This window comes from Eutrigla gurnardus (genome assembly GCF_963514095.1).
Source record: "Eutrigla gurnardus genome assembly, chromosome: 6".
Taxonomy (NCBI): Eukaryota; Metazoa; Chordata; class Actinopteri; order Perciformes; family Triglidae; genus Eutrigla; species Eutrigla gurnardus.
The window spans coordinates 20,026,434-20,049,676 of record NC_139920.1 but is presented as its reverse complement, the minus strand read 5'-3'; the positions used below and the strand labels follow the sequence as shown (position 1 = coordinate 20,049,676).

General features: G+C 48.1%; 1 protein-coding gene across 8 annotated transcripts in view; it reads left to right on the top strand.

Moving 5' to 3' along the window:
- herc2 (HECT and RLD domain containing E3 ubiquitin protein ligase 2) overlaps positions 1-23,243 on the top strand; it is a 57,578-nt gene that overhangs the window by 9,221 nt on the left and 25,114 nt on the right. Inside the window, exons 7-50 of one of the 8 annotated variants that reach the window (XM_084012122.1) lie at positions 1,199-1,340; positions 1,423-1,527; positions 1,731-1,902; positions 2,414-2,587; positions 4,466-4,654; positions 4,737-4,888; positions 5,340-5,497; positions 5,588-5,701; positions 6,017-6,268; positions 6,436-6,629; positions 6,721-6,921; positions 7,322-7,550; positions 7,644-7,768; positions 8,198-8,376; positions 8,450-8,634; positions 9,072-9,227; positions 9,317-9,502; positions 9,596-9,772; positions 9,859-9,962; positions 10,072-10,222; positions 10,307-10,521; positions 10,706-10,838; positions 11,236-11,363; positions 11,455-11,650; positions 13,205-13,338; positions 14,061-14,234; positions 14,322-14,458; positions 14,848-14,999; positions 15,089-15,280; positions 15,619-15,806; positions 15,906-16,098; positions 16,565-16,747; positions 16,927-17,111; positions 17,206-17,353; positions 18,169-18,365; positions 18,648-18,878; positions 18,969-19,107; positions 19,598-19,744; positions 20,495-20,637; positions 20,929-21,196; positions 21,287-21,429; positions 22,151-22,249; positions 22,837-23,005; positions 23,087-23,212. In XM_084012122.1, the coding sequence (XP_083868248.1) occupies positions 1,199-1,340; positions 1,423-1,527; positions 1,731-1,902; positions 2,414-2,587; positions 4,466-4,654; positions 4,737-4,888; positions 5,340-5,497; positions 5,588-5,701; positions 6,017-6,268; positions 6,436-6,629; positions 6,721-6,921; positions 7,322-7,550; positions 7,644-7,768; positions 8,198-8,376; positions 8,450-8,634; positions 9,072-9,227; positions 9,317-9,502; positions 9,596-9,772; positions 9,859-9,962; positions 10,072-10,222; positions 10,307-10,521; positions 10,706-10,838; positions 11,236-11,363; positions 11,455-11,650; positions 13,205-13,338; positions 14,061-14,234; positions 14,322-14,458; positions 14,848-14,999; positions 15,089-15,280; positions 15,619-15,806; positions 15,906-16,098; positions 16,565-16,747; positions 16,927-17,111; positions 17,206-17,353; positions 18,169-18,365; positions 18,648-18,878; positions 18,969-19,107; positions 19,598-19,744; positions 20,495-20,637; positions 20,929-21,196; positions 21,287-21,429; positions 22,151-22,249; positions 22,837-23,005; positions 23,087-23,212 (7,365 nt within the window). Of the gene's footprint in view, positions 1-1,198; positions 1,341-1,422; positions 1,528-1,730; positions 1,903-2,413; positions 2,588-4,465; positions 4,655-4,736; positions 4,889-5,339; positions 5,498-5,587; positions 5,702-6,016; positions 6,269-6,432; positions 6,630-6,720; positions 6,922-7,321; positions 7,551-7,643; positions 7,769-8,197; positions 8,377-8,449; positions 8,635-9,071; positions 9,228-9,316; positions 9,503-9,595; positions 9,773-9,858; positions 9,963-10,071; positions 10,223-10,306; positions 10,522-10,705; positions 10,839-11,235; positions 11,364-11,454; positions 11,651-13,204; positions 13,339-14,057; positions 14,235-14,321; positions 14,459-14,847; positions 15,000-15,088; positions 15,281-15,618; positions 15,807-15,905; positions 16,099-16,564; positions 16,748-16,926; positions 17,112-17,205; positions 17,354-18,168; positions 18,366-18,647; positions 18,879-18,968; positions 19,108-19,597; positions 19,745-20,494; positions 20,638-20,928; positions 21,197-21,286; positions 21,430-22,147; positions 22,250-22,836; positions 23,006-23,086; positions 23,213-23,243 lie in introns of all 8 variants that reach the window. The other 7 variants (XM_084012121.1, XM_084012119.1, XM_084012117.1 and 4 more) reach the window with 7 other exon arrangements.

Sequence of the window (23,243 nt, the reverse complement as noted above, 5' to 3'; positions counted from 1 at the left end):
AGAACGCCAGCGTGGAACGTTCCGCCGCTAGATGTTCCAACGTAGATGAGCCAATGCCATTATCTGTGGTTTCAACTGTTTCAACATGAACTGAGGTTAAAACTCTACGATGGAGATGGTAGGAAGCTCTATGGTTTGGTGCTTTTTTTAAAAAAAATGTTTTTTAAGTCCTTTTGTTGTGAAGCTTGGTGAGTAGAGATGCTGTTTTGGTTGGACCGGTGCTGGAGTCCACAGGGACTGGGTAGGACCAGCGAGCCGCCCTCTTCTAGCCTTCCTGTAACAGGAGACGCACACAGACGGGCTGTTAAGCCTCGTCAGCCTCCGTCTCGTTGTATTCCTGGAACCAACAGTGTAACAGTGGGCTGTGTTTTCAGCCTCCACCTGCTGAATGATCCCACGTACAAATCCTCCACCTGGGACGGGAGCAGATAGGATTTTACTGTGATGAGTAGATCTGGATTCATCATGGTGGAGATGTGAAAAATGGAGCCTACAAGCTACAAAATACATTTTTAGAAAATGTATTTATCCTTGTTTTTATGCAGAGAGACCTTTTGATCCACGGTCATCTTATTTAGGATTGTTTGATTGTTGTTCACTAAAAAGGACAAAATAATAGTCATAGCCGATATAAGCACGTTGCTTGGTTCCGCTAACACCGGATGTTTTCCGTTGCTATGACATCAAGTGAAAGCTACCGATCTTAGCCCAACCGCCCGATCAATAAACACCCATAAGATGACAATTTAGCCTCATATAAATAAAACCAACCATAACCATCAACGGCCATCACCCTAAGGACCTTAACGAGGTGTTGTCACATGTTGTGATGTGTTAATTAGAAAAATGAATGTAGTATATTCATGGAAAAGTTAGGTAGCACAGATGCCGGTTGTTGGCGTTGTAATAAACATAAAATATGTGAATTTATCTTGATATTGTCGCATGCCTTATGCAGGTTATTTATTAGATGTGTTTCGTTTATAGCTTATTGTCTGTTTAAACATGCAAGGTTGAGTCCGTATTCATCGAGCAGCTCAGAACCGATACGCAATGTATAAACGGTTCTCCACACTAACTTCTTGCATCGGTTGCATTTTAGACTTCAGACTTTTAACTCCTTGCTGGTCTTGGAGAACCTTTTATATATGTGGGTCCCCTTGTGTGGTGAGTCTAAAACCAGGTCTGTGTTCTCCAGGTGATGATGCGGACCTCTGCAGCGAGCTGCTCCAGGAGTCTCTGGATGCGCTGCGAGCCCTCCCAGAGGCCACGCTGTTCGACGAGGGGACCGTGTCCTCGGTCTGGCTCGAGGTTGTAGAGAGGGCCACCAAGTTCCTCAGGTCCGTTACTTACTGATCCGCCGCTCAGCGTGTTTACTTTAAGACGTGATGGATAATCTTTACTTGTCTTCTCTGGGACCAGCGACGTCCACGGGAGCGCCAGCACCAAAGGCAACATTCCCCTCCAGGACCAGCACCTGGCCCTGGCCATCCTGCTGGAGCTGGCTGTGCAGAGGGGGACACTCAGGTAACCAGAGACCCCCAAAACCACAACCAAATTCTGTGGACTAATGTCTGTCCTCTACCTAGTCCTCTGGGTTGTCCCATAGGTAGTCCTCTCTTTATTCCTCTATGTAGTCCTCTACGTAGTCCCCTTGGTAATCCTCTACGTAGTCCTCTACCTAGAACTGGATAGTTAGTGAGTGATCCTGGATTCTGGTCTCCCCCCAGCCAGCTGCTGTCTGCCGTGCTGCTGCTGCTGCGTCTGTGGGAAAGCGGGACCAGAGAGATGGACAACGAGCGGTCCACCCAGGGGACCAGCGCCCCCCTGCTGCCCCTCCTGCAGCGCTTCCACAACATCCACAGCAGCAAGGAGGAGCCCGTCCCTGAGGAGGAAGCAGAGGTGAGCATTTCCTCTCGGAGACCGCCACCATCTGTCTCACTTTGTTTTGCACACAAACTCCATGTAAATGGATGCAAATATGTGCTGAGGCGATGAAATATTTGAATTCCAGGAAAGAAATTTGCATGATGCCGTCTCTAAATCCTCTCAGCGTTGAGATGCTAGAGATCCTAAATGGAGGAACCAAACCTTGTCTCCTGTGTCTGTGGACCCCCAGAGATCTACGATAATAGCTCACATTAGTCCAGAGACCAGACCAGACTATATAGAGAAACCAGAGACTGTCTGTGGTCCCCCAGAGGTCTACGATACGATCACCATCATTATGGAGTTATTTTAGCATCCTTTTCATCTGGTTATTCATATTAAATCACAGCTAGATAAGACGGGAGAATGAGAGAATCCAGCTCCCCAACACAACGTTTCCTCGTTGTGTTTCTTAGGAACGCCGGGTCTTAAAGTGCTTCTCGGAGCTAATGAGCACTTTGTGGTTGATTACTGTGGTTTTCAGATCCTCACAGCCCAGATGAGTCCTAATGAGAGCTTCCTGCGCTATCTGACGTTGCCTCAGGATAATGACCTGGCGATCGACCTGCGGCAAACGGCCGTGGTGATCATGGCTCACCTGGACCGGCTGGCGTCTCCCTGCAGCCCTCCGCACTGCAACTCACCCACATCACACAAGGTGACCACTCTCTTTATCAACTGGCAATGATTAGTTATCTTCTACAACTGGGGTTATGTTGGCTCTTCCTTTATGATATGGATCTATATCTATATTGGATGTACACACTGTCCTATTTATTGTACTGTATGATATGGTGATGATCAGGCTTGAATAAACACCTGTTAGTTGTTGAACAGCTATGGATCAAATGTGAAAGTAGGTTTAAATAATAGTATCTCAGTATTTTCTCAGATCTCGTATATAGATTATAGCATTTTAGAGGGCTTTAATTTTTAAATTTAAATTTCACATCAGGAAGTCATTTAACTCTCTTTGACGGTGTGTTTCTTATTGTTATTATTAATTAATTTACTCATTATTCACACAATATAAATAAAATTCAAGTTCAAAAGTTCTATACCATCACCACCATCATACCTCCTTTATGGATATTTCCGTCCACATACAAAAACTCACGCCTCAACATCACAAGATGGAGGCCTAAAAACTTGATGTGGCAATTATACTAGTAATGTCCTACATCCCACATTGATCGTCCCCAGAGGTGGGTAGATTAGCCAAAAATTGTACTCAAGTAAGAGTACTGTTACTTTAGAATAATATGACTCAAGTAAAAGTAAAAAGTATTGTCACCCTGTGTTACTTGAGTAAGAGTAAAAAGTAATGGGTGAAAAAACTACTCAAGTACAGAGTAACTGCCGAGTAACCTCCTTTATTAATCAGGTCAAATAATCTCAAATAATGCACGGAGAATTCCCTTAGACAACTGAAACAGTTTATAATAAACAATAATAAATAAATAACTCCACTTGTTTCGGGAGACACAAATGGCAACGCATAATGTAGCTGTTTTTTTTTTTTTGCCTGGAGTGTGAACATTTCTTTTATGTGGGGCCAGGGGTGTTGTGCCTCCTCCTCTTCGGCTTCTTCGGAATTGCATGCCGTCTCCATCGTTTTGTTTCTGCGCTCTTTTCCGCCTGTTTGCCGCGGGGAATGTGTGTGCGGTCATGTGATGGCTTAGGCTTTGCCTGATTGGTGAAACGGAGTTAGACGTCACTAGGATTCAATTTCAATGTACGCACAGAAACGGCAAAATACAACAACAAATGGAGAAATACTTTTTTTAGACAGAATCTAATGTTTTCAGTATCAGTGAGCACTCCACGCACGCACGCACACACACGCTTGGACACACACGCACAGTACGGTATGATAACTCTGCTGGCCCGGGGAGAGAGACGTGCATCGGCTCGGCCCACAGTGCTCAGCAGCAGAGAGGTGACGAGACTAGAGCCGAGCTGTATTGTGTAGTGGAGAGGGACCAACACACGCTATGCGTAATTGCGCACACACGCGCGATCGTCCTCTCAAATGCGGCTGCGTCTCTCCAGGTCACTGTGTGAGCGAAAGAAAAGCTCTGACTTGCTTGGGCAGACGTGGTTTGGTGTCACCCGCTGAAATTTAAATATCTAGTCCACCTTCAAAAAAGTACGCACAGTGCGTACAGGATTCCGGCTGGCGGCGCCACTGGCTCTGGTCCCCACATAAACAAAACAGACCATGCAGCAGACGGATCGATAAAAAAAAAAGTAGCGAGCAGAATCAGCCCAATGTAACGGAGTAAAAGTACCGCTCCTTCTTCACAAATTTACTTAAGTAAAAGTAAAAAGTATGCTGCTTTGAAACTACTCATAGAAGTACAATTTTTCCAAAAAGTTACTCAAGTAAATGTAACAGAGTAAATGTAGCGCATTACTACCCACCTCTGATCGTCCCCGATGTGAAAGGTTGACGTGTATACACAGTGTGAGTTTTTCAATGGTTGTGTGTTGTTGCTACGACCATCATGTCACTGTCTCCGTCTCCTGCCTCCAGGGGACCCTACAGGAAGTGATTGCCTGGGGCCTGCTGGGCTGGAAGCTGTACGCCAACGTTAATGGGCCCATTTACTGCAAAGCCCTGTCGAGTCTCGGGGTCGCTCAGATCGTCTGCTCGGAGAAGGGCTTCCTTATCCTGTCCAGCACCGGTGCTGTGTACACCCAGAACTACAAGAGCACGACCCTGGTCAGTCCTGGAGCTGGTCTCTGTCTGTTAACATGGTCCGTCCTGGTGCAGGCAGCTGAGTCTCTGAATCGTGTCGTTGTAGGCTCCGATGCTGATCCACGGTCTGAGCTCCAGGAAGATCGTGAAGCTGGCGGCTCATCCTGATGGGCAGCACTACCTGGTCCTGTCGTCCAATGGAGAGGTGTTCTCGTGGGGCTGCGGGGACGGGGGCCGCCTGGGACACGGAGACACCACGTAAGCAAACGCAGGTCATTGGGTCAAAGTTCAGTACGTACCTTGATTTGGGGGGTCAAGTTTCAGTACGTACCTCGGTTTGGGGGGTCTAGGTTCAGTACCTACCTCGGTATGTGGGTCAGGGTTCAGTATATACCTCGGTTTCTGGGTCAGGGTTCAGTATATACCTCGGTTTGTGGGTCAAGGTTCAGTATTTACCTCGGTTTGGGGGTCAGGGTTCAGTATTTACCTCGGTTTGGGGCTCAGGGTTCAGTATTTACCTCGGTTTGGGGCTCAGGGTTCAGTATTTACCTCGGTTTGTGGGTCAAGGTTCAGTATTTACCTCGGTTTGGGGTTCAGGGTTCAGTATGTACCTCGGTTTGTGGGTCAGGGTTCAGGCGTAAATTATTACTCGTATATAAGAACATACCTGATTGCCGGTGTATCTCCTTCTACATCTGCTCGTCTGCAGGTATCTAGAAGAGCCGACGGTGATCGCAGCCTTCAACGGGAAGCAGACGGGGAAGCACGTGGTCCACGTTGCCTGTGGGAGCACGTACAGCGCCGCCCTCACTGCCGACGGCGAGCTCTATACATGGGGCCGAGGGAACTACGGCCGGCTGGGCCACGGTAAGCTCCGCCCCCATCAGCCTGCAGCGAGTGACCACACGTCTGTGTGTTTGTTAGTGATGAAGAGCCTTCTTGTGACTGTGCTTCCAGGCTCCAGTGAGGACCAGACCACGCCCATGCTGGTAACGGCGCTGAAGGGGCTCAAGGTGGTGGACGTAGCGTGTGGGAGCGGTGACGCCCAGACGCTCGCTGTGACGGAGAACGGTAAGAAGGACTTCATCCATTAGCATGCGTCAGTAATGTATTCACATCAGGGCAAAAGAGCTGATGATGTGAAAGAGTCTGTAACCACATTTTTATCTGTTGTAAAGTTGGTCATTTTAACATGGAAGTTGATGCAGATTGACTAGCTTTTGGAGCCTCCAGTGGTTGTTTGAGGAACTGCAGTTACCCCATGTTGGGATAATTTCTGATTGTGAGGTTACTGCCCGGCTGCTGCCCGGTCGCTGCTCAGTTGCTGCCCAGTTCCTGCCTGGTTGCTGCTGCCCAGTTGCTTACCGTCTCCGTGCGTCTCCACAGGTCAGGTCTGGTCCTGGGGGGACGGGGACTACGGTAAACTGGGCCGAGGGGGCAGCGACGGCTGCAAGACCCCCAAACTGGTGGAGAAGCTGCAGGACCTGGACATGGTGAAGGTGTGCTGCGGAAGCCAGTTCTCCGTGGCCCTCACCAAGGACGGCCAGGTTTACACGTGGGGGAAGGGAGACAACCAGCGGCTCGGCCATGGCACCGACGAGCACGTTCGATACCCCAAGTTACTAGACAGTCTGCAGGGTGAGTCGCCCAGTTAATCAGGTCCTTTCAACTGCGTATAGATGCTTTTAGATGCCAAATATAGAATATATTTTCCTACTATATTTAGTATGAATGGGTGTAGTCCTGTGTACCTGTAATAAGCGTTAATAGTTTTTCTAAGTGTGTGTGTGTTTGTGTCCCAGCAGGGAAGAAGGTGGTGGATGTTGCCGTGGGCTCGACTCACTGCCTCGCCCTCACCGAGGACGGCGAGGTGCACAGCTGGGGCAGCAACGACAAACTGCAGCACTTTGACACACTGTTCTCCAACAAGAAGCAGCCGAAGGCGCTGCCGGGCCTCAACGCCAAGCACATCGTGGGGATCTGCTGCGGCCCTGGACAGGTGATGCTCCTCCCCCGTCGGTGGGATTTATATTCCCTGTATACGCTCGACGGACCTGAAACCTACTGGGTGTGTGTTGTTGTGTCCTCAGAGCTTCGCCTGGTCCTCCTGCTCTCAGTGGTCGGTCGGGCAGCGGGTGCCCTTCGTGGTGGACGTCTGCCCCGTGACCTTTGAGCAGTTGGACCTGCTGCTGCGACAGGTCAGCGACGGGATGGACGGCAGCTCTGACTGGCCCCCCCCTCAGGAGAAGGAGTGCATGGTGGTCTCCACGCTCAACCTGCTCCGGCTCCAGGTAGACCACCTTCCTTTTACTCAACGTCAACACCATCTCTCGAGTCTCGTTGACGACACGCAGTTATTTATATCACACATTCATTTATATCACACATTTATTTATATCACACATTTATTTATATCACACATTTATTTATATCACACATTTATTCTGCAATTCAACAAGGCAATTCTAAGCATTTTACATACATCTTCAAAAAGACAAGTGTTCAAATGAAAGACATTATAATTGAAATTACAGGCAAAGCAGGAGATCCAGATGTTTTTTTTATTTATCTATTTTGCATATTGTAAGATAATAAAAACAAGCTAAATAGAGTAAGATGGGTACAAGAATAAAGACCGATTGTACTGCTGATCACGATGTTCATGTATACCTGGGAACCCCCTGTTCTCAGCTCCATGCAGCCATCAGTAATCAGGTGGACCCGGAGGAGCTGGGTCTGGGTCTCGGCAGCGTGCTGCTCAACAACCTCAAACAAACGGTGGTGGTGCTCGCCAGCAACGCCGGCGTGCTCAACACTGTCCAGGCGGCGGCCCAAGCCGTCCTGCAGAGCGGCTGGTCGGTGCTGCTGCCCACCGCCGAGGAGAGAGCGCGGGCGCTGTCCTCGCTGCTGCCCAACACCGGTGGGTGAAGAACACCACACTGACGCATCCATTAGCTCTGATCTTTTACAAACAACCTGACATTTTATTTATTTATCCATCCATCCATCCCAGCGTCTGGGAACGAGATGAGCGTGAGCCCTGGACGCCGCTTCATGATCGACCTGTTGGTCAGCAGCCTGATGGCCGACGGCGGCTTGGAGTCGGCCCTGAACGCAGCCATCTCCGCTGAGATCCAGGTCCGTGGGGGTATAATGCATCACACAACAAGCATTTTAAATGTAGTCACTTACTGAGAGTTGTAGTTTGTTTAAACCGATAGACAACCTCTGAACAATGAAGCTGAAGGTCCTTAAAGCTGCATTCTCTCTGTCGGCCACCAGGGGGCGACTCCTCTCTGATTGTATAGAAGTCTATGAGAAAATGAGCCTACTTCTCTCTCGATGTATTATCTCAGTAAACATTGTAAACGTGAGTTTATGGTCTCAATCTCTAGTTTCAAGTCTTCTTGAATCCAGCATGATGTTCATTTAGTACATTATGGTCTATTTAGAGTCCAACAGACCAGAAAGGAAACATTTCTGTTGCTGTGGCAACAGCACCCCGCCTCTTTGACTTTGAATCTGGATAGAGAAATCACTTTCATAACTTCTCTTTTTCCCTGACAGGACATTGAAGCCAAGAAGGAGGCTCAGAAAGAGAAGGAGATCGACGAGCAGGAGGCCAACGCCTCCACCATGCAGCGCTGCCGCGCCATGCTGGACAAAGACCTCATCAACACAGGAATCTATGAGTCGGCGGGGAAGCAGAGCCTCCCCTTGGTGCAGCTGGTGCAGCAGCTGTTGAGGTACACCACCGCCACAACCTAGACGCTGGTGACATGGTTTGTTGCTTGTGATTAACGCATGTGATCCGTGCAGGAACATCGCCTCCCAGACCATCGCCAGGCTGAAGGACGTTGCTCGCCGCATCTCCAACTACCTGGAGGCGGAGCATGTCAGCAAGGAGCGCTCGGCGTCTCTGGACCTGCTGCTGCGCTTCCAGAGGCTGCTGGTCAGCAAGCTGTACCTGGGCGTCAACGGCACCGAGAACCTCAACGGCTACAGTGAGTCCTCTAGACGGGGGGACTTAAAAATAAATAATAATAATTTAATGGTGGATATGTGTCATATTGCCCCTTTGCTTTTATCTTTATCAATTTTGACTTCTATTTTTTTTTTTTTTTTATCACCGTGAGTTCGAACCGAATTCTGTATCGATGAGTTTTTGAGTTTGAACTGTGGGATCATTTGTTTTTATTACTTTCACTCCGGCTAGACGTGAGTCTGGATTCCAGATACTCCACATAGTCTGGTCTGGTATATGGACTAATGTGAGCTACTATCGTAGACCTCTGGGGGACCACAGACAGTCTCTGGTTTCTCCACATGGTCTGGTCTGGTTTCTCCTTTTTTACTCTAAAAAATCGTTGTGCGGACAGGGACCCAGACTAGCTACTAGGTTTGAGGACCAGCTCTGGATCAGTGGTCTTTGTCGTTGCAGATCCGGAGCTCCTGGGTGTGGGCTCCCTGCTAAAGAAGTACATCGCCCTGCTGTGCACTCACATCGGAGACATCCTCCCCGTGGCCACCAGCATTGCCTCGACTGGTCGCCGCCACTTTGCCGAGGTGTCCCGCGTCATCGAAGGAGATCTGACCGGTAATCCCCCTGTGCCGGTCCTAAGTGTGAGCCTGTAGACCCCCTTTTTAGAAACACATGTGGACTCCTGGCTGTCTCTGCTTTGACAGGAGTGCTGCTGCCGGAGTTGGTGGTGTCCATCGTCCTCCTCCTCACCATCGATGCTGGTCTGATGCAGGAGACCGGGTCTATCCCCCTGCTGGCCGGACTCCTGGAGCACCTGGACCGCTTCAACCACCTGGCCCCGGGACACGAGAGGGACGACAACGAGGACCTGGCCTGGCCAGGCATTATGGGTAAACCAGCTGCAAGCTACTACGCTGTGATAAATGTTGTGACGCTGAAGATTGTGTGGGAAGTAACCAGCTCTCTCTCTCTGACCTCGTCAGGGTCCTTCTTCATGGGACTGAGCTCCAAGAACAACGAGGAGGTCTCGCTCATCCGGAAGGCCGACCTGGAGAACCACAACAAGGATGGAGGGTTCTGGACCGTCATCGAGGGGAAGGTCTACGACATCAAGGACTTCCAGGCTCAGTCCCAGTCTCTGACTGGGAACAGCATCCTGGGTGAGACATTTAACTTCTTTGACTCCTGATCCCAGATCATCTGGTTTTCGTCTGGTCTCCGGTGTGACGAAGCGTCTCTGTTACAGCCCAATTTGCAGGCGAAGACCCGGTGGTGGCTCTGGAGGCGGCGCTGCAGTTCGAGGACACCAGGGAGTCCATGCAGGCCTTCTGTGTGGGCCAGTATATGGAGGTACACACCGTCCAGTCGGGGACGGCTATCACCTGGAAAGCTTCCATTCCCATACGCTGTGTGAGTGAAAACCTCCTGAACTAACTGGTTGTTGATGTTTGTGTTGCAGCCCAACCAGGAGACGGTCACCACCCCGGACCTCAGCAGTCTTTCTTCGCCCCTCATCGACACGGAGAGGAACCTGGGTCTGCTGCTGGGCCTCCACGCCTCCTACCTGGCCAAGAGCTCCCCCCTCTCCCCCATGGAGCTGGAATGTGCCAGTGGGTTCACTGATCCAAGATCAGCTCGCTTCTCTGTGTCCGAGTCGGCCACAATCTAAACTCTCTAGCTCTCTCTTTATACAGAATGGCTCCAGTCGTCCATCTTCTCCGGGGGTCTTCAGACCAGCCAGATCCACTACAACTACAACGAGGAGAAGGACGAGGACCACTGCAGCTCTCTGGGGACCACCACACCGGACAAGGCCAAGCTCTACTCCCGGAGGATCACCCTCAGCGACCACGCACAGCCGTTCCTGCAGGCCATCGCTGACAACAACACTCAGGACCACACGGTGAAGGTACACGCAGTAACAGTGATTACTCTGATATTCATAAAGCACCTTCATTAATGATTATTATTATTATTATTGTGATTGTGACGTTGTTAACCCCCAGAGGGACTGAACAGAGGAATATTAGAGTCTATGTAACCGTGGTCAACGACTGGATGCCAAACAGATTCAGGGTCTGTCTCCATTGCAGGACTTCCTCTGCCAGATCGAGCGCTGCTGTAAGCAGTACCATCTCATCACGCCCATCACCTTCCCCCCCGAACACCCGGTGGAGGAGGTCGGCCGCCTGCTGCTCTGCTGCCTGCTCAAGCATCAGGACCTTGGTAAGCTGAGAGCTGGTCTCAGACCAGCTGTCTGAGGAGCTGTGAGCTCATCTTGGTGCAGTTTATTCTGTTTTTATCGCCCTGAGAGGGAAGTGAGGAAAAAAATAACATATGGTGATCCATTTTTACAAGTCTGTTTCTGAATTAACAGGTTAAAGAATATATTGTTTTGCCAAGATGATGATTATAGGTTCCTAAAAGTTGAGCTGAAAAAAAAATTGGACTAAAAGCATTCATGTTTTCTTCCAGGTCAGTTTTATTTCCTGGAACAAAGTATCCGATAGTTTTTTCCTCTCAGGGTTTCTGTAGAAACGTACTTTATCTCCTAACGCGTTTATGTCGCCTCGCCTGAAATGATTGGTGCTTCATGTTGAGTGTGAAACCTCTTCCTGTCTAGGCCACGTTGCTCTCTCATTGGTCAGCCAGTGTGCGTTGGGCGTGGACGGGGGTAAGCAGCGGTCCCTCCCTAAGTCCGTCATCGACGTGTGCAGGATGGTCTACCAGGCAAAGTGCTCCCTAATCAAGGTAGGTGTGAAATCTGGTGTTAAATCCTCCACACGGAGCTCAAACGGGAGATGAGCGAGACTTTCACCACCGCGTTTGCTTCCCGTTCCAGACCCACCAGGAACAAGGCCGCTCCTACAAGGAGGTGTGCGCCCCCGTCATCGAGCGCCTGCGCTTCCTGTTCAACGAGCTGCGTCCGGCGGTGAGCAACGACCTCTCCATCGTGTCCAAGCTGAAGCTGCTGAGCTCTCAGCCGCGCTGGAGGAGGATCACCCAGAAACTCATCAGGGACCGCCGGAAAAAGAGAGGTGGGTTCTTTAAAAACCAGACCGGACGGGGGACGAGAGCGGGTTAATCGTTTTATACGTTTATGAATCACAATCATTGTACAAATCCCTGATGATTCTGTTTTCAATAGGCCTTTATATTTAGAATCTGTCCATATTGTTTGAAGGAATTCTAAAATCACTATTCCTAGAAACGTCTACGAATTAAAAAATATGTGGAATAGAACCCACTGTCTCGTGATGGTGGCCCTAATTGCTCGATGGCCCCTCATCCTCAATGAAGGGAGCCGAAGGAGGAACGCTAAAAGACTCTGTAGAAGGGGCCTGCCTGAAAAAGGCGCTCTGCTTATTTACCTGCGTTGGCGGCACATCTAAGCCCAGGCGTGCCAGCGCCATCTTCATCACAGGTTTCATCGCTGGTGTTTAGCCAGGAACTGAGCCCGTCTGTTGGCTGTGCTCCTGGGTGTAAGAGCCATAAGAGACTGCATCTCCCTTCCACTCATCAACTATTGCCAGGCTCTTTAAGGCCCTGATCGAGAGCACATCCTCCCCAGCCGGGGACAGCACAGGGGACTGCTCTGATGAAGACCTTGAAGTGTCTGCTGCGTAATCGCCAGCTCCTGGGTTGTTGTAGATTAAGGAGCATCGCCTTAGTCAGAGCAAACTCTGATGCCAGGGAGTTTAAGCCTCCTCTTAGCGGGGACCTCCCGTGTGTCTGCCCTGCGTTTCCACACTTTTGGGGACCCTAAGTGGCTCTTTGCAGGGGGTGTTTGGGGGTTGGACCCCCTGTCTAGTTGGGCTAGCCTAGCAGCCCGTGGGGCTACGCTCGGGCAACTGCAGTTCATGCAAGCCTGTTCTGTCAACCCCTGCCTTAAGTGTTCCACACCTAGACAGCTTGGACACTTATCGTGGCCATCCTCCGGCTCCAGAGGGGTCCGGCAGTCCACACAAATCATAAACATGCCTCAACCAATAGCTTATCAGCTCAGGGAGGTTATCAAACAAATTAGGCGAAATAAATATGCGCAAATAAGGAGCGAACACACGCTCACTGCACTGCATAACCGCTAGCGCTAGCCTAGTTGCCGCCGTAGAGCGAGCCCACTCCTAACGGCGTTAATAAAGGAAAGTGTACTTACTGATAATGATAGAAAGTCACGTAGACAGTCGCAGTCTTATAAGAGGGCAAGAAAAATCGCAGCTCCAACCGTGGTTTGAAAAGACACCTGGTTTGTCCACGATAGTGTTTTCACTCCAACAAACCTGCTTCCGCACGAGAAGATTTCAAGAGGTCACTTCCGGGGTGAGTGTATCTTAAGTACCGGGGCGAGGGCATACGTCACCCCTGTCACGAGTGACTTTGTTGATATAAACACTCGACCTGCACGTGCATATGATGGACATCCAGGCGCTGAAAGCACTGCCTCTGGTGGTCAGTAGAAATGAAATACAACCAGGACATTCTTTCCTCTGTAGGAGTCGAGGAAGGATCCTTTTCTTTGAGAAACCGAGACCCTGTTTCTGAATTTAATTTTCTTTTTTTTCATTATTATATTTATATAATATATTTTTTAGTTCCGAAGAAGTCTGAGTCCGCGGACATCGAAGAGCCAAAGCTGGAGAACGAAGGGACCATTGAAGAAGAACTAAATGTCCACATCAGCCCAACGCCCGCCGACAGGAAGTCCCCCACCAGCAAGACCTCCAAGGTACTTCATATTAAATGGATCCGGTCTGAAGTGGATTCTTAAATCCTTCTGTTTCATGATCTTAAATCTGTCTTCTGCTCAATCATGAAAATATAAATAAACTCCAATCATCATGGTGTCTCAGACTGGTAATCATATCTGTTTCATCTTCTGTCGGTAAATCACAATAACTGACAGGGTTAGTACGAGTGCTAGAATCACTTGAATTTTAGTGTGTTGTTTTCAAGGTTTGAAAAGTGCTTGGAATTAGAATAACGTGCTTGAAATGTATGTTCTATGTGATGCCATATATGATATAACAGAGAAAAGAAGTTCTCCATATTTGAGGGACTGAAAACAGCATTTTCTGACATTCTTATCATGAAAAATGACTTTTGATGATGAACAGATGATCAAAATAGTTGGTGATTATATTTCTGTGGATCTGTTAGTGGAATTAGTTTTCCTTTCATTTGTGGTCCTTCTGTCCTCTCTGTCTCCAAACATCATGTTGGTTGTTTTTAGGACAATAACATCTCATTTAATGTGATGAACAAGTGCAATAATAAGTATACTGAATACTGAGGATTGTATTGTTTACAAATATATAGTTTGGAAAAAAATGCACCTTGAAATGCTTGAATTTGACTTTGGAAAAGATGGAGGAACTCTGAAATTAGTTTTGTGGAGAGAGACGAGGGAACAGGAAGTGTGAAAATATATATTTTCTCCCTCCTCAGCAGGACCGATGGCATCCGCTGCTCACCACGGTGGCCAACGTCCAGAAGTACCGCTGGCTGAAGCACAGCGTCCAGGGGGTCTTCTCCCAGTCCAGCCTTATGGCCACCATCGTTGAGTTCGCCCTGAAGGAGGAGCCGCTGGACGTGGAGAAGATGAGGAAGTGTCTCCTCAAACAGGTGACTGACTGATCGATCTCTGCCACGATGTGGACTACAAACGCAGGATGCATGAGATTAACTGTGTAAAACTGTGTTTCCTGGCAGCTGGAGAGAGCCGAGGTGAGGCTGGAGGGCATCGACACCATGCTGAAGTTGGCCTCCAAGAGCTTCCTGCTGCCGTCGGTGCAGTACGCCATGCTGTGTGGCTGGCAGAGGGTCGTCCCCGAGGGCACCAGCATCGGGTAGGTTTAAAGGAACAACACCTGGAGCAAACGGTGGGGTGATATCTAAACCTCTAAATATTAAATGCTAAACCTTTCTGAAACTAAACTAACACTATCAAACCCACTCTGGGAAATAATATTAACTGAAAAATAAAGTGAACATTCTGAACTATAACGTTAATCACCATGGTTACAAGCATCGTGTAACCATGGTGAGCTGATGAAGAAGAACAGCCACCTGATGGCCATTTGTGATCTTAACGACCAAATGTTTTAAAATGGTTGTTTTTTTTTGTTTTTTTTATGGCAAAAAAAAGTAGTGTCCATGTACTAAATAATAATAATAATGATAATATAGTTGATTTTGTGTGACTGCTGAGCTAAATGACCCCCCCCCCGGTTAACAGAGAGCCCCTATCCGACTGCCTGAAGGACGTGGACCTCATCCCCCCCTTCAACCGCATGCTCCTGGAGGTCACCTTCGGCAAGCTGTACTCGTGGGCCATCCACAATGTCCGCAGCATCCTGCTGGAGGCCGGCGGACGCTTCAAGGAGCTCGGTGAGGACGAATGAACCGCTGCTTGTGTGATGTCATCATGTATGAGCCGTCACTCACACACACACTAACTCACCTGTCCTTGTGAGCAGGTGTGCAGCCGGTACCCCTGCAGACCATCACCAACGAGAACCCGGCAGGACCAAGTCTGGGCACCATCCCCCAGGCCCGCTTCCTCCTGGCCATGATCCACATGCTGTCCCTGAAACACGGGTCCAACAGCCTCAGTCTCCTGTTGAACTCTGGCATCCTGGCCCTCACTCAGAGCATCCTCCGGCTCATAGGTGAGTGATGTGAAACACTCAGGCTCATAGGTGAGTGATGTGAAACACTCACGTTCATAGGTGAGTGATGTCAAACACTCACGTTCATAGGTGAGTGATGTCAAACACTCAGGCTCATAGGTGAGTGATGTCAAACACTCACGTTCATAGGTGAGTGATGTCAAACACTCAGGCTCATAGGTGAGTGATGTCAAACACTCACGTTCATAGGTGAGTGATGTAAAACACTCAGGCTCATAGGTGAGTGATGTCAAACACTCGCGTTCATAGGTGAGTGATGTGAAACACTCAGGCTAATAGGTGAATGATGTCAAATGTTGTTCCTGTCGTGGTTCCAGGTCCCAGCACAGACAGCAGCGAGGAGGACCTGAGTTTATGTGCCCATGGAGGCTCAGCCACGGTCCTGGAGGAGTCCAGAAAGGAGGCTGCCCCGACCCCCCTACCCGCCTCGGGCCCCGAGCTGGCGGCCATGATGAAGATCGGCACCCGGGTGATGAGGGGGGTCGACTGGAAATGGGGAGATCAGGTACCTGGATCCGTTTTGATGCTCTGGTACCAACTAAAGCAGCAGAGAGAAAGAAACCTGGTGTTCAGTGTTTGACCCCGTGCATGCATGTGTGTCCAGGATGGTCCAGCTCCAGGTCTGGGCCGGGTCATCGGGGAGCTGGGTGAGGACGGCTGGATCCGGGTCCAGTGGGACACCAGCAGCACCAACTCCTACCGGATGGGCAAAGAGGGCAAATACGACCTGAAGCTGGCGGAGCCGCCGCCGGCGACCCAGCCCCCGACCGAGGACTCGGACACGGAGGACGACACGGGTCAGTTCTCCACCAGGACTAGTCACCTACAGCTGGACCTGAAACCCACATGAGCAGTCAAGCTGAACTTAAAAAAAGATATTATAAATAATACAATTATTTCCTTAACCAGATAAATACATAAAAAATAATAAATACATTTATTTGAGTTTGATATTTTTCATCCAATATATCACGGCCAATATCACTTTTTATTTTTAATTGTGTTTTATAACTATAGATCTTCTTCTTCTTCTTCTTCTTCTTATTATTATTATTATTATTATTATTATGTGTTCTGTATGTAGACATTATAACTAACCCTCACAGAAAATGCATATTAATTGCTAAACCTTTCTGAAACTAAACTAAAACTAGCAAACCCACTCTGAGAAATACAATTAACTGAAAAACAAAGTGAACATTCTGAACTATTATAACGTTGATCACCATGGTTACAAGCATCGTCTACAATGTCCTTTTCCAGAAGGCGAGCTGATGGAGAAGAGCAGCCACCCAACGGCCATGATGCTGACCAGCACGGTCAACCTGCTGAAGACGCTGTCTCTGACCGCCGGAATCTACGCCGAAGTGCTGCAGACGGACGCCACGCGGACCCTCTGTGGGCTGCTGAGGATGCTGGTGGAGAGCGGCGCCAACGACAAGTCAGGTAGAAACCGCCATGTTTAAGATAAGATGAGTCTAAGATGACTTTTGCATTTAGCTGTAAAGTTGACTTTGAATCATGAAGCTAACTTTGTTAGCAGCTTAGGGTTAGGGTTCCATCCAGTCTATGTATAAAGTCGATCCGTTGGTATGGTGATGACCCCCCCCGACCCTCTCTTCCAGGCTGCCACTCCCACCGGCTGGTCTCCCGGGAACAGCACCGGAGCTGGTCCACGCTGGGCTTCATACGCAGCATCGCTCTCATGCCTCAGATGTGCAGCACGCTCAGCACCTCCGCCTGGATCAGCCTGCTGATCCGGATCGTAGAGGGACACCAGTCCTTCAACGCCGTCACGCTGCAGAGACAGGTGGGTGGGGGGCGACCACGATGATGTCCGTCCGTGGACTCGGGTGTTGAAGTATCGGTTTGGTGCTGAAACCATCGTCTGTGTGCGTTTGCAGATCCTGGCGCTGCGTCTCCTGCAGGCCGTGCTGCCGTCGTGGGACAAGATGGAGCGCTCTCAGGACATGAAGTTCCTGGTGGAGAAGTTGTTCGGCTTCCTGGGAAGCCTCCTCAGCACCTGCTCCTCAGACCTGCCCCTCCTCAGAGGTACCGGCAGGCATCAGGCTCTCTAGACTGTTACATATATTAATGATCTAAAATGTTAGTTTGTTTCCTTGCTGTTGATTCCAGGGAATGAAAAAGCATTTAAAACATTCTATGTAAGAGAACAACATTACTCCAATACTCCACTTTAGTTTTTCCTCCTTTAGACATCCAAAAATATATAAGTGTCTAACGTAAAGTAAATAAACGGATAACCCATCTACACATATACACGGATAATTATATACATCTGATACCTAGAAATAATAAGTAAATCATATTTAATGATAACTAAGTAAATAATGGCAGTAAATAAATGATAATGCTTAATTATGGATTCTACCATGTATATCTATAGGTGCACATACACATACCTAAATAATATTAATAGTAAAAATAAAAAATGGAATAATATTGATGATAAATTAATCAAAAAAAGAAATAATAATAATAAAAAATAAAATAGAATAAATAAAAAATATATAATAAAATAGAATAAAACATTGGAGAGGAGGGGAAAGAAAAATAATAATAGTAAAAATACAAAAGAGAATAATAATGATGATAACGTAGGAAAACAAATAATACTAATGATAATAAATAATATAGAATAAATACAAAATAATAATGATATGAATAATAATGATGATGATGATGAATTACCCCAAAAAGAAGAAATAAGAATAATAAAAAAATAAAATAGAATAAATTAAAAAAATAAATAAATAAATAAAACATTGGAGAGGAGGGGATGAGAATCATGTTTTGGGGTTTTTGTATTTGAATGTGTTTTTAAACTTGCTACTTCCTGTGCACAGAGGGTTCCCTGCGAAGGAGGAAGTCCCGCCCCCAGGCGTCTCTGACGGCCACTCACAGCAGCACGCTGGCGGAGGAGATCGTGTCCGTCCTGCGTACGCTTCATGCCCTCGGCCAGTGGAACGCCATGATCAACGACTACATCAACGCCCAGCTGAGCTCCATCGGCGATGTGATGGTCGGCTGCCAGTCTGAAGCCGTAAGAGTCCTTGTAGTAGTATTGTGTGTTAACGTGTAAAAGGTGAGGTTCTTCTGTATAGTCGGTGTTTTACTACAGTAGATGGCATAAAGGAGAACCAGCATGGGAGGAAAACAACGTACTGCTGTGGATGCCAAATTTAGAGTATTTTCATGAGAAGAATTAGCCATAAAACGATCCCTTTACCCATAAAACCTATCACTTTAACTCACGTCCTACTTTCATCCTCCTCCTCCTCGCTGATGGTCGGCATTGGTTGTAAATGTCCCCCCTGATGCGTAGTGCTTCCTGGAGGACTACTTTCCCGATTCTGATGGCCCTCGAGTCGGCAGCCTGATGGCCGTGATGGCGGTCATCGGGGGAATTGACGGGCGCCTCAGGCTCGGGGGCCAGGTTGTCCACGAGGAGTACGGAGAGGGAACGGTGACCCGCATCACGCCGAAGGGACGCATCACAGTCCAGTTCCACGAGATGAGGACCTGCAGGGTCTGCCTGCTCAGCCACCTCAAACCGGTACGAAGGGTCGCCATGTCTGTTCATGCAGCGTGTTGGTTCTACTTTTACAGACCTATAACAACCTGTTGTTGTTGTTGTTTACCTCAGCTGCCGGCCGTCATCTTCAGTGTGCAGAACCTGCCGTTCACCGAGCCCATGCTGGTGGTCTGGGCCCAGATGGTCAGCCTGGCAGGAAGCAAGCTGGAGAAACAACGCATGAAGAAGTCCCTCAGCCGAGGCCTCACAGGTACGGACCCGCCGGGGGCTACGAGGGCCAAGGGGGTCACGGGGGCCCACGAGGGCCATGTTGGAGGCGTTTTAGGAAACCATGGAGACGGGGAGGGGGGTAATATTAAAAAACAACAATTTTAATTAATAGGAACAAAAATTTAATTTCCATGTTCTGTCATCTGTTATTCCATAACTTTTTCTGAGGTTTTAGATTTTAGGCTGAGGTTTCGTTTCAGTGTCTGTATGAAGATTTGTTGGTAGAGTCTTGTATAAAACATATATTGTGACACTAAACATCATTAAAAATTATAAATCTGAATATTTAAACTAATGTCTGGCGTCCTGCCATTAATGAGCTATAAACTTCTCTTATTCTTCTCTACAAATAATGAGCACAACAGAAGGCTTTAGGCTGCAGAGGAGGTTTGGTGTTGGGGTTCAGTTTTGGTGATGGGGTTCAGGTTCAGGTCCAGGTCTGGATTAAATCTTCCCTGTGGTGTTCCCAGCTGACCAGGTGGACATCCACCTGCTGCGCTGCCAGCAGCTCCGTCTCTACATCCTGAAGGCCGGACGGGCTCTGCTGTCGCACCAGGACAAACTCAGACAGATCCTCTCCCAGGCGGCGGTGGTGGACCTGGGACCCAACCCCAGTGGTAAGACCCCTTACCAAGACTGTCTGTGAGCTGGTCTGGACTGTTTAGTCCACTTCAGCTCGGCCCTGTTTTTTGTCTGGAGGTTATAGAGTTGTATTTAACTGTATTTAAGTGTTTCAATAGATGACTGGTATCACACTTTGGTATGTTTTCAGTTAAATAAGGTAAAAACAACATCGTTTATTTTGAAAAATGATGAACAGTCAACAGTTTGTCATTGACCACAACTCTTACTTTAACACTAAAGACACTAAAATACTGGCATATGTAAATGTTTTAACATATCTATATCAATTCTAGCACATGTCCACAAGAGTACCTGAAGGTTTAACCCAAACCCACCACTAGGGGGCAGTGTAGCTGCAATAAAAGAGGCAATACAAATCAGACTATAAATCAGAAATTGTTTATACCATCTCCACAAAACTTACAGGAAATGTTTCATTGATGAATATGTGTAAAATGATTGTAACATTTCTGACTAGGGGGTGCTGCAAGCTCCAATCGTCTTTGTCCAAACTTCACGTAGCCTGCTGGATATTTTTAATGAAGCCATCGAAACTTGGCAGTGAAACGGTCTGAGGGCTGTATCTGTTGTCATGTCAAACTTTTATTCAGACAGAAATAAACCTGCTGAGGTTACTTTGCTCGCCGCTGCCACCGCCGCCCATCTGGTTTTTGACTGAAACGATGTGATCAAAGCCATAAATGGCGCTTACAGCCGTGTTGAAGTCTTGTGTTTGTGTGCAGAGGACCCGGTGGTGTCGTCCCCTGATGTGGGGGACCTGTCCCCTGAGGGGCCCCTCCCCCCACTGATCCTCTTGCAGCAGCTGCTCTCTGCTGCCACCCAGCCCTCCCCCATCAAAGCCATCTTTGACCGGCAGGAGATGGAGGTGAGTCTGATGTTTACTATAGTCTTGCTCTCACTGACACTTTTACTATAATAAAAGAAAAACAACCTAATAATTAACATGCTAATTAATCTAGATTTTTTATTTCTTCATTATTTTAATAACTTCTTCTAGCTCAACAATAAATAATTTACTTAAATAATATAAATATAGCTTATTTACTTTCTTTCTTTGACATTACTCATGTTGAAACCAGACGCTCTGAAAAGTGAAGCCAAAGCTGAAGTGCCTTAAACATGCATTCTCTCACTCTCTGGACCTGTCTGTCTGCAGGCTGCAGCTCTGGCGGTGTGCCAGTACCTGGCAGTGGAGTCAGCCCACCCGTCCTCGCCGCTGTTTGAGGAGAGCAGCTCCAGCGAGGCCACCACGCCCGTCACCGTGCAACACGTCCGCCCCCCCAAGCAGAAGAAGCAGAAGACTTCCCCAGTGCCTCCGTTACCCATAGTCCTCCAGCTCATGGAGATGGGCTTCCCACGCAAGAACATCGAGTTCGCCCTGAAGTCGCTGTCCGGGACGACGGGCAGTGCCTCCGGCGTCCCGGGTATGACCTCACACTACACACTTCTTGTCCAGCTGGTGTTGTGTTGGTGTCTCTGTGATGTTCTGCTGGGTAACTGAGCCTGTCCTCCAGGTGTGGAGGCTCTGGTGGGCTGGCTGCTGGACCACCCAGACATCCACGTCACCGAGCTGTCGGATGCCGACACCGTGTCGGACGAGTACTCTGATGAGGAGGTGCTGGAGGAGCTGGAGGAGGCCGAGCCCGCCTTCCCCACGGTATGTTGTATATTATATATATATATAAACACACACACACACACACACACACACACACACACACACACACACACACACACACACACACACACACACACACACACACACACACACACAGTGTTTCCCACACATTGACGAGACTATGGTGCATTATTTCATCAAGGCAAATGGAATTAAATAGCTCTAATGATAGGCCTAAACCGGAGGGCAGCAGCGCTTATTATATGGGGAAATCCTCACGGCTCGTTTGGCTCAACGTTCTGTTTTCCCCCGGCGCCATGGCAAGGCGTCCCCCACGCCGACCCCCCCTCAGCTGGCAAGTTTGACGGCTCAGCACTGTGTTTTAATCATTTTTGTTTTCATCTTTTCTTGAATGCTTAAACTCCTCAACCCCATTTAGTATGTCAACATTTGTATCAGTACCAGCAGTTTGTAAGTAATTGGTCAGTTATTGATATGTCATATTTTGGTTCTCTAAATTCACCAAATTTATCCATTAAAATGAAATCTTTTCAAAATTTTCTCCTAGACCCTCCTAGAGGATCGCGAGCCCCCCCTCCATAGTCTCCAAAAATCCTGTGGGAAACACTGATCTGATAAATATGTGAATATATATATATATATATATTTTTTTTTCACCCTTTACAATTCCCCTGGTGGCGTGATCAATAATGTCATTGTGTGTGTGTGGTGGTGTCGGGGTATGGTGTGGGGTCAGCAGCCTCCGGGAGCCGTGGTGACGGAGAGCCAGACGTTTAAGAAGAGGTCGGACTTCCAGAGCAACGACGACTATGCCGTTTACATCAGAGAGAACATCCAGGTGAGAGTTTCACTGAAGCGTCTCCAGAAAAAAGAAGAAAAAAAGTTTCTAGAAGGTGAAAAATAAAGTATCATGTAGGTTCAGGTGGAGTGACACACAGAGAGAGACCACTTACCTTCCTGTTGGTGGAACTCTCTACTAGGACGGATTTCCAGTCTGAGACTTCAGTTAGAACAACAGGAGACTTTATTTAATTACATTTTTAGATTCATTGAATGAAAAGTGCACTACAAATAAAATCTATTATTGGTATTATCTTTAAACTGATAAACACCACATGTGGAATTCATGGTTCAATTCAAACGGGATCAAATAACATTATTTGTCTCTTGACATATTTTCTTTAATATAAGGTCCCATTAGGATCCACCAGAAGGGGCGTGGCTTAGCCTCTGTACGCCACCTGCCTCCAGATCAGCCAATAGCAAAAATGTTGGTTTCAGTCGCTATGTATATTTACAACACAGAATCTACAATTCATATGGTAAAATGTGCAGATTTGGACGTGAATCCATAAATACCCAGATGTATGAGAGTGGATTGATTCCTCGTTGATGATCAGCTGACTGACTCCTCCTCCTCCTCAGGTGGGAATGATGGTGAAGTGCTGCAGGACGTATGAGGAAGTGTACGACGGCGACGTGGGGAAGGTGATCAAGCTGGACCGAGACGGCCTCCACGACCTGAACGTGCAGTGTGACTGGCAGCAGAAAGGAGGGACCTACTGGGTCCGCTACATCCACATCGAGCTGCTCGGTGAGACCACCATCACGCCATACCTCCTCCTTCTTCTCCTCCTCCTCCTTCTCGTCTCCTCACATTCTGCTTCTATTCCAGGATTCCCTCCACAGAGCTCTCCCTCCCACATCAAGATCGGGGACAAGGTGAGAGTGAAGCCCACGGTCACCACGCCCAAGTACAAGTGGGGCTCCGTCACCCACCGGAGCGTCGGCGTCGTCAAGGGTGAGCTGATGTTAACCAAGCCTTAATATCT